The sequence below is a fragment of the Punica granatum genome, chromosome 5 (assembly GCF_007655135.1).
Source record: "Punica granatum isolate Tunisia-2019 chromosome 5, ASM765513v2, whole genome shotgun sequence".
In the NCBI taxonomy this organism is placed as follows: domain Eukaryota; kingdom Viridiplantae; phylum Streptophyta; class Magnoliopsida; order Myrtales; family Lythraceae; genus Punica; species Punica granatum.
In genome coordinates this window covers 31,473,235-31,483,493 of record NC_045131.1, presented here as the reverse complement: position 1 = coordinate 31,483,493, position 10,259 = coordinate 31,473,235, and the positions used below count along the sequence as shown (strand labels likewise).

The following is a 10,259-nucleotide window of genomic DNA, read 5'->3' as shown; positions in this document are numbered from 1 at the left end:
AAGTAATGAATAGTTGAAAGAATTTAATATTAAAAATTGAATTGAATGGTTAAAAATATTTAAAAAATAAAAAAGTAATGATTGTGATGTTGAATTGAAGATAAGTGGAGTTGAATTGAGTTAAGTTGAACATTATTCCGAAAAAAAACACACCCTTATAGATTCTTGGGGAAATTGAATAAATCATGTACAAACGACTTTGTGAATAAAATTATAAAATAAAGGTTAAAAATTGAATAAAATAAGTGGACGTAGGCCTAAAGCACAGGTTTTTCATAGGTGGGAGTTATAGACTCATCTATACCTTTTTGGGCTATAGGCCCATTTGAAGGCCCGGTTGGCCCGTTTGTCAAATTGGCCCTAAGGAGGGGCCCATAAATGAGATTCGGCTCGAACGTATGACCCGTGAATGGATGAAGGCCCGAATGTGTGGCCCATTTAAAAATGAATGGATGATGCATGTATGATGGAATGTATCTATGTAGGCTTGTGTGTAACGTGCGAAAACCTTGTAAATCTCGATCTACTTTTGTACATATACATGTATATACGCGTACATACGATCTAAGATCCTAGGTTGAAGCAACTGGACTTTAATAAAATGTGTTAGGAAGTTAGAAGTCTAAGTGGGTATAGAAATTATAAGTTATTGGCTTGCGAACCCTTAATCCCTTAATAGAGCTCCGGATCTAGCTCTTTAGTTCGAAAACCAAGTCAAAAGATTAAATCTATAGGTGATTAGTGTCTTGATCCCTTAGACTTAGGTGGCTCATCAACCTTAATGAAATTGGTATAGTGGCGACTCCAAACCAATCTCAAGTATCACAGACTAATCTAATCATTCTTTGTCGGGTCGGGAAATTTCCCATTCGACAGTCTATATAAATTATTTTTCATATTTATCATCCTAATACAATTCAACGATTATTTTCTTAACCCGAGCCGTTGTCTTTCAATTATATTTATATATATTTGTATAAAATAATAAATGTAAATAATAGCGGGCCTTGTATCCAAGTATAAAAACACTTGGGCTGAGCAAACCTCTCCCACACAGGATGTTTTCCCTTTTTGCTTAACCCATTTATCGCCGCTTCAGATGCGCTTTTTTCACTCGTCGCTGGTTTTTGTAGGTTTTGCGGCTTTTACCTTTCGATCAGACGAAGGAAAACATAACAGAAGAGGGAAGCAAGTCCGATAGCGGAGAACAAAGAGAGAAGGAGATACATACGGGAACTCGACAGAACATCGAGAGAACAGGTAGAGAGAGAGAGAGAGAGAGAGAATTCGAGAGAACTGAGAGCGAGGGCTAAGAGAGGGGGAGAGCTCCTACCAGCTACCTTTCGGTCTGTCCTCTTCTTCCTCTCTCTCCAACGGAGCGTCTGCTCAGTACGTCCTCTTTAGTTTGAGTTTTGGGGGGTCGAGGCTGCTTTATGGTTTGATTGACTTTTGTGGTTCAATTTTATTGTTTCCCGCGCTTAACCCAATTCACTGCTGGCCGCGCTCTCCTTTCTTACTTATATTATTATAAGTGAGTATTTGAATTTGATTTGATTTATCAAAGTAAGCATTTCATTTGCTCTTTCCTGTTTCAGGAATCAATAGATAAGATTAAGAGCCGCAATATATATACAAACAAGGAGAAGTAGACTGGGGGAGTTATAATAATGTTCAAGAAGGCGTTCGAGGCTAAGAACCAGCAGAGGCTGTCTGGAGCTGATAAGAAGAAGCTCCGAAGAACCCTCCGCGACAAGCTCCCCAGAGCCTCCGACTCTGATTTTGATGCCCTTCTTCCTCCTAAGGTAAAATCTGTCTCCACGCTAGCGGTGTCTGATTGTGAAGAGTCCTGGATATGTCACGAGCTTCTCCCAAGTGCTCGTTTTCTGTTGAACTTGATTATCCCAGTGGCATAATAAGCAGAATTTTGCCAAGCACATCGGGGGATGTTTTACTTTTGTTGTGTCAAATTTGACAACTTTCATTCTTTCTATAAAAAATAATAGCACCCCCATATGTCCAAAGAGTCGGCCTTAGTTGTTTGGTCATACTATTCACATTCTTTGCTTTTTTGCTGCCTCGGATGGATGCCCTCTTCCCGCAGACAGAGGTAACTGTTGCAAAGCTTCAAAATCGGGTGCATGTGTATACTGTGGAAGGAGGATTTCCCATGTTCTTCGATGTTGATGGAAGAGGCTCCGAGATATTCCCCACAGGTACAAATATTGCAACCCAAGCCAATACCACTGACAATCATAGCTCGTTTCACGTCAGAAATCTTGTTTGAAAGAAACATAATAGAGGAAAACGTGGTTGAGACTAATCAGTGGATTCGATGCATTGTTTTATTCCAGATATATTCAAAGAGATTGCCTATGTCAATACTAGCCCCTCACATTGCTGATGTTCAGCAACTAATTAAAAGTCCATTTCCTACTTGAATACTTGTCAATAGGAAGCTGGCTGAGAACATCTGTAAATCCTTTACTCGTAATACAATTCCATGAACTATTCCAAATAATCTCATAGTTGATTTGGTTGATTTACATCACTTGAAAAAGACTTAGCGAGTGATGTGACAGCAAATCACTGAATATGAATGACTTGCAATTACTAGTCGTTTTGACAAAAAATCCTGAAATGGGTATATGCGTTTCACCTCAACAATCCGCTGAACCCAATACTGGAAAGATAGTCTCATACATCAATATCCCTTTTTGTTTTATCCCCCTCCCATAACTCTTTTCTTTTCTGTATTTCAAGCTATATCCCTCCTCTTCTCACTTGAAAATGGAACATAAAAATAAGCAAGCAAAGGCAAAGGTTGGGAGAAGTGGAGATTCTTGTTCTTTGGGTTAGGATTTTGTGTGGAATGGTGTGCCTTCATGTTAGTTCCACCTACAACTGAAGCTCACTTTTGGGGCATTTATGATTAACTCATAGTTGCAATTGCAGTTTATGCTTTGTGGAAAGCCCCTGAAATCTTACCTGCTTTCACACTTAAAGGAGGGGAGGTTTCTCGCTTTATCATTGGAGGAGCGGATTTGATGTTTCCTGGGATAAGTGTACCGCTTGAAGGCCTTCCTTCTTTTACAGCTGGCGAACCATGGGCAATAAAAGTTCCTGGTAACCCAGCTCCAATTGCCGTAAGTGCCCATAACAGTTTGTCTGCCATCAACTTGAAGCTCCTGCATCTTCTAAGGATCATATTATCAGTATATTCCTTATGAACAACTGATGAATTCACATGCAGGTTGGAGCTACCACCATGAGTAGCACTGAAGCAATAAAAGCTGGATTGCGTGGAAAGGCTTTAAGGATAACTCATCACTATGGAGATTTACTTTGGTAAGTATCTCTGAAAACTAATTTTGTGTTTATTTGCATAATAATCTCTATTGGCATGATCAATGGGTTCAATTATTTGCTCAGGCAATCAGCGGAGAGCCACTTTGTGCCAAATGCCGGGTTCTTAGAGGACATGGTTTTTGAGGATCCTGCTTTTTCATCATCTTCTCAAGCTTCAGAATCTTGTGAAGCTATTAGTGTGGCCTTTAGTGATCAACAGAATGATGTTGAATATAAAATGTCTGAAACTGCTAGTGATATGAGTGTAAATCCAGGTGACAAACTGATTCCGGTGATAAGCAAGGATGCTAGTAAAGATAGTGATCAACAGCTAGCCACAGATATTGGTCACCTTGAGGTAACAGATACTGTTTCTGCTGATGGATCAAGTGCTAAAGGGCTTCATAATGCCAATGCTGAGGATGTTGATACACTTCTCGACAAATGCCTTTTGCAAGCCTTGCATACAACAGTTAAGGATAAAGACCTTCCAATGCCTGGAAGCACTCTATGGTAAGGATGTACATCTCTCAATGGGTGTGTATGTTGTTTTAACTAGTGCCTTCCGATTCTCTACTTCGACTCTTACTGCTTTAAAAAGTGTGCAGTGGTCTTGGTCTCTCCTGTATATTGTTCCATCAATGACTCTCAGTCAACTCACTCCCTCCCGTTTAGTGAGTCTCTGTGGATGACTAATCTCGTGACACTAGCATATTGGTATTCTTTAGTACCGACTAGCAGGGCTAAGCTTGATTATTCTTTGCATTAGGATGTTTATTTGTAATTCTTAAGGGCACAGAATGGAGATGATGAAGGCTATGCTGGTGCATTTATAGAATGCATTGTCATCTTTATTGATCTATACATTATTGCTATGACAGAGCACAGATGTATATCATGAGTATTTGCCCCTTATGTTTGCATTTTGCTGTGTAAACTTTTACTGGTTCGGGCCATATTAGTCTGAGAATTGCTGTTGTTTGTGCTTGCTGCAGGTCAAGTCATGTATTACCCTGCAGGCCTTCAGGTGTCACCTTAGATATCAAGAAATCATCGTACAAAAAATTGTCAAAGTGGTTGCAGGCCAAGTCAGTGGCAGGATTGGTCAGTTTTTGCTGTTTCTTGTTTGTCTTGTCTGGTGCTTGTACTTCTCTTTCAACTGGCTCTTACAGTTTCCACGGTTACCTAAACTTTCCCAGATTACTGTGAAAGAAGACAAGTACAAGAAGGAAGTCGTATTGTTAAGTGTCAACCGCAATATTGCTGAGTACACAATGTTCAAGCCAGAAAGGCGGCTTGTGGTTAAAGCTGAGCAATTGGGTGATCATGCTGCTGGTGAAAATAAAACTCTTGAGGTTGTTGAGGTCTTTAAGTCAAGCGTCCATGTCAACGCCATTTTCGCTTCTGTTGGAGCTGAAAAGGAAAAGCTTTATACTGCCTCAGAAGCTTCTGATGTCGTATTTAGGTATATTGACCAAGAAAATCTGGTCAAGCCGACTGATAAGTCCATTGTGGTTTTGGATGCAATCCTATGTGATGCTCTTTTTAAAGGTTCCATAAAGAAGGGATCAGCATATCCTACTGAAGTTCGTAAAAAAGATTTAGGGTCGATGTTCATTAGCCGTATGCAACCGCATCATTTGGTGAGAAGAGGTGGGGATTTAGTTGTCAGAAAAGGAGCCCTTAAAGATATTCAGATAATGACAGAACGGAGGCAGGGCAATAAGAAAGTGACAAGACTCTCGGGTTTGGAAACATTCATGGTGGATCCCGAGGCACTGGCATCAGAGCTACAAAAGAAATTTGCCTGCAGCACGACTGTGGCAGAACTTCCAGGTATCATATCTCTTTGATATGGTGTATAACTCATTACGTCTTGGAGCTGCGTCCTGTCATAATATTTGGAGCAAGTGACCAAGGACAAATTTGAGCTCTATTCAACTGAAAATTTTCAGTCGAATGGTATAACGCTTCCACTTTGCAGAATTTCCACTTTAGGGATTGGCAAACGGATGGTTGCAACTGAAATGATGTTATGTTGGGTCTGGACCACAAATTCAGTGTGTACTGAAGTTGGGACAGTAAATCCTCATAACCACTTCCATGATCTCCAAATTGCTCTCTTCCTGACATTGAAAAGTCTACTTAGATCCCCTTGAGTATAATTTGCCATATTAAAGCAAGAAAACCTCTTTAAATTATTCGCCTAAAGTAACTTCTTTCTGCCGACAGTATGTAACCTCCACCTGCTGCCAGTATGATCAAAATCATTGTTTCATTGTTATTGAGCGACTTCCCACCAGTGTGTTGTTTTGGTTTATGTATTGCCCTGAACATAAGAGTTATCTGATTTAATCATCTATAACATCTCTTGTTCATTTTGATCTATTACTTCCAGGGAAAAAGGGATACGAGGTTCTGCTCCAAGGTGGTGTGATTGAAGATCTGGCAAGACATCTCATCGAACAGTATGGGATCCCGAAGAAGTATATAGAAGTTCTTGACAAAACAAAGAAATGAACGTGTTTGTGCTCGATCAGATGTGATGGCGGCTGTATATAGTTTACATGTGAACTCTTCTTCCTGCTGCCGTGTTGATCTTGGACCTCCACGCCTTACATGAATACGACCAAAATAACTTGTTACTTCCGTGCACTACACTGCGATGGTATTTATTTGGATTCTGCAACCAAAATGATCTTACATAATAGTTCTTTTTTATATTTTAAATATTATTTCCCTTCCCTTTGATCTCATTTGGTATGCAAGAATGGTATGGAATGGAATGGATTTTATTGAAAGAAATGTAGTGGTATTTAGAGAAAAATTGTGATTGAGCAATGTTCAGTCGATCAAATTAAAGAGAACATTATTACGAGGGGTTGTCCTTCACAACTGACATAAGTAACACCAAATGAGAAAAATGAAGTGGAGGAATAGGTGCTTACTCTATTTTATTTCATTTCTGCGTAGCAATGGAAATATTGTTCTTTTTGCTTACTTTTTTCGCACAACACATGGGAATGTGACAACAAGTGCTGAAATGTTAATTTGAGCACTTAATTTACATTCTCAAATGCATGCTGAATATTTATTTGCCTTCACAATTTTCACTTTTTTCATCTTTCGCTCATAATTTATAGTGATATATCTATTTGGTAAATATTTTTAATTTATCGTTACATACATTTTTTCAATTTATCTTTATTCGCATCATATGGGTTTATAAAAAATTTTGCTAAAACATTACTGCGCAATGCGCAATTATCAACTCACTTTCATAATTTGATGGCTCCTAATTATTATTTTATTTTAAGATAGGCTTTTTTTAGAGAAGAGAAGTTGCACCAACTGCTTTTTATAATAGTGTAGGAGTAATTTTGCAAGTTTATTGATTCTTAACCTTTTAAATTTAATTAACTCATTCTATTGTCTTATAATCTTCTTGAAATAAAATATTGCATATAGTGTATTATCTAAAATAATTTACTTTTTTATCTCTTAATTCACGTCATTGAAAGCATAATTTTCCTTTACTCATGTACCTTAATTAGATGAGAGCGCCCGTGCATTTGTGGAGCATATTAATAAATCGGTGGCCATAATTGGAATGGTCATATAGATAGCATAAAATTCCTTCCGTAACTAAGATTTGTTCACAAAAAAATAATTTTAATTTTTCATTTACAGTCATATATATAATTAAATTTTAATTCTTATTAATCATACTTTTTTCAAGTTTCTTTGATTTTCTCAAGAAACTAATGCCGTTATGAAATCTTGAGTTTCTGTGACTAACAGGGGGAACAATTTCTTTTTGGTTCATAATGAGGCAATGTAGCTGCAAAAAGTGAGTTTTTCTATTCTTTTTAATAATACATATATATACATATATATAACTTATCGACTTCTAAGCGGAAGAACCTTTGAAAATTAGGAGTGGTGTGGCCCAATAATTGCATGTCACTTATGACATTATGATTTGTGGAAACTCTAAAAATCATTTAACTTCTTACATCCTATGTGGCATCGTCCGATGAGGCGATTAAGCTTTTATAATTTATGTAGATAGAGATATAGATGATATACAATCTCTATTAGAATTCAACAAAATTGACAAAAGGCTTGTATGAGGAGGTCTGAGACTTCGTAGGTCACTCGACCTCAGGAGCAAAGGGAGAGCGTGCGGTATCACCAAGTACCTCCTTCCCAAGTGCATGTGCAACGATTCAAAGGTACAAATACTTGGATCCATTTCTTGATGGAAACTCAAATATCTTAGTAGATTTCCCATAACCTAGCCCACCAAAATCATTAAGGATACTGATGACTGTCTGGACTACCGTTCTAGAAAGGGTGGTGTTGGTTCGTAAGCCCTATAACTTCAAAAAAATTCTTTGAGACTTATCAAAGAGGTAAACAGGAATACGACTGTGAAAACAAATTAACATTGCGGATAGAGATCAATCAACATAATAAAGACAAGAGTAATTCATTTGCTAGTAGTCAGAATTACTTACCAGAGAATACTATCATAGGGCTGACACAAGAAAGAAACCCATTTTCGGGGCAAAGAGAGAAGGTTGAGAAAGTAAATCAAAAAGAGAGGTAGCAGCTTCGTTAAGCTTATTCTGTCATTGATTACTATTTAGATCGAGAAAGCTCGCTAAATTATTACTCAAGGTGCAGCTTCGTAACGGAAATTAATTCCCCTTGGAATTGATACTCAAGAAAGATGATCTCATCAAGATCATAGCTTTAAGTTAAGACAGAGACTCCCTGCAAGAGCTAAAAGAAAGGTAGATCTCCTATATCTTGGGGGTTTTAGTAGTATCTTCATCCTGCACATGCCCCAGAAAAAGGATGCACAATGGAGTACTTTTAACTCGATTCCAGAATTGGCATACAAAGATTCTCTAACTAGGTAAATGGGGAAGTGCTTAATAAGTTATGAATGAGGCAAAGATATTAATCACCACAAAGAGCTGGAGCTAGTAAACCACTCGGTGCCAAAAAAGAATGTCAACGAAACTCAGTTATCATCTTAACAAAATAACTTCATTTTTATACAAACTCTCCAAATCACACATATAAATTTAATGCATAATCACATTAAACAATGTGAGAGGTATTATACGATCTTTATCAACTCAACTCATGCAATTGCAACTTGCTAAGTGGGTTGAGTGTTTGCAGCCATACGGTAAAAGGCAACATTCGGAGATGGGGACGGTGAAAAGGAGAAAGGTAAAAGAATAACGACCTTAGGACAATGGAATAAATTGTAAAAGCATTAAGACCACATTATTTGAGGGCATACATAAAATATACATAAATAATATAGATAATAAATATATCAATAATAAATCTATTACCATCATAAAAGTACCGAGTTGGATAAAGTGTTTCTCAATTTTCTTAATTCCAGTTTTACCATTTCAATGAATTTAGATATATTTTAGTTTATATTATACCGATTCAATGAATTTAGCCTCTTTTTATGCATTCAATGTATCTAGATAAAATTTAATTCATTCTTGTATCTTGCCACATAAGTTTCTTCACATCTAGAGTGACTAAATATGTTTTTTTATACATCAAGACACATCCATTCATTTTATCTATGCATATTAACTAAGGGATGGATGCATGCCTCTTCACTTAATCTAATATATTATTCTTTGGTATGATATAATTATCATCTTATGATGCGTTTTTACTCATTTAATTAAAGAACTTGGAATCTTCTCTTATTCTTATTCTGGTTGAGTGCATCAACAATCATGAACCTTACTTAGTATCTAACATGATTTTTTTTATTACAGAAATACACTAGTAATCATTTTAGTTTTAAATCTAACGTTCATCAATTTTGACATATTATAGCAATCAATTAGTAATATGACACCATAAAAATATTAAAAGTAAAATAATAAATTGCATAAAAATAGAAAGAGTAAAACACATAAAGTTCAGGAAAAAATAAGTCTTAGAAAAATAAAATATATAGAATTAGAAAATTAAATTTAAAATAAAAATTAGTATGATTCTAAATAAATTCCAAAAGAGTTAGAAAATTCAAAAGTAAAATTTAAACATAAAATTCAAAATCTACAAAAAAAAAATCAAAATTTACACCTATAATAAAAAATGTGAAATAGCTTGAAATATTTTTGCACTTGGAGATGTCAATTGGCCTTTTCATAAATTCATACTTTTTATCTCTAATTTATTTGTTTTCCACTAATGCATCTTTAAGGCTTCCACTTTCCGTCAATTCCCTGTTCTTTTTTCAATCCCGTTGATGGTCGCCAATGGTGATCGATCTCTATCTATATATACATCCATTCCCACAGTCATAGCACCTAGCCCTATATTTCCCCCTTTCTTCTCCTGCACCCTCTTCATCTATCTCTCTCTTTGCTTTTCATTTCCTAGACAAACTTCATAGTTTGCACAAATTACTCCAATGAATGGTGCATGACTACGACTACAAACTGTGATGAATCAGTCTTTGATTAATCAACTGATTATAGAAAATGGAAGTTTTTTTTTCTTTTATCAACGAGCCACAAATAGAAAGCACCAAGGAAGAACGGAAGATGGAGAGGAACAAAGAGGCGGTGAAGGTGAGTTTGAAAGTGAGAGCGAGAACTAAGTCATACAGCCTTTGGAGATGTGGAAATCAACACAAGAGTCTTCTTTCTTCATTTAGTGAGAAACTCAAACACTCTTTATGGTTAAACTTATGATTTCTAGAGTTAGAGGAAGAAAACTCGGTTTGCAGGCTTTTAATGACAACTTGCTATAAAGATGTTCATTTTTACGAAAGTCTTATACATTTAGACTCATATGATCACAAGGAAGACGTAAGAATGTACAAAAATCATTTTCGTTGAACAGTTCAAGAGTTA

General features: G+C 36.4%; 1 protein-coding gene across 4 annotated transcripts; it reads left to right on the top strand.

Annotated features, from left to right (window-relative positions):
* Positions 1-1,062: 1,062 nt before the first annotated feature.
* LOC116208441 (eukaryotic translation initiation factor 2D) lies at positions 1,063-6,089 on the top strand. Of its 4 annotated transcripts, none has more exons than XM_031541891.1 (9): positions 1,063-1,260; positions 1,596-1,802; positions 2,102-2,213; positions 2,953-3,143; positions 3,251-3,345; positions 3,430-3,858; positions 4,341-4,449; positions 4,545-5,181; positions 5,744-6,089. In XM_031541891.1, the coding sequence occupies exons 2-9, from the start codon at positions 1,668-1,670 to the stop codon at positions 5,863-5,865; spliced, it is 1,830 nt and encodes a 609-aa protein (XP_031397751.1). In that variant the 5' UTR covers positions 1,063-1,260; positions 1,596-1,667; the 3' UTR covers positions 5,866-6,089. The 4 variants fall into 4 exon arrangements, with proteins under 4 accessions (XP_031397751.1, XP_031397750.1, XP_031397752.1 ...); XM_031541890.1 differs by having other exon boundaries at positions 1,063-1,346; XM_031541892.1 differs by having other exon boundaries at positions 1,063-1,389; positions 3,004-3,143.
* Positions 6,090-10,259: the final 4,170 nt, after the last annotated feature.

Bases quoted from the DNA above. Each gene is read 5' to 3' on its own strand.
- LOC116208441 (XM_031541891.1), top strand. From the start codon at position 1,668: ATGTTCAAGAAGGCGTTCGAGGCTAAGAACCAGCAGAGGCTGTCTGGA. The intron at 3,144-3,250 runs GTAAGTGCCCAT...ATTCACATGCAG, and splicing joins GTAACCCAGCTCCAATTGCC to GTTGGAGCTACCACCATGAG. The intron at 3,859-4,340 runs GTAAGGATGTAC...TGCTTGCTGCAG, and splicing joins ATGCCTGGAAGCACTCTATG to GTCAAGTCATGTATTACCCT.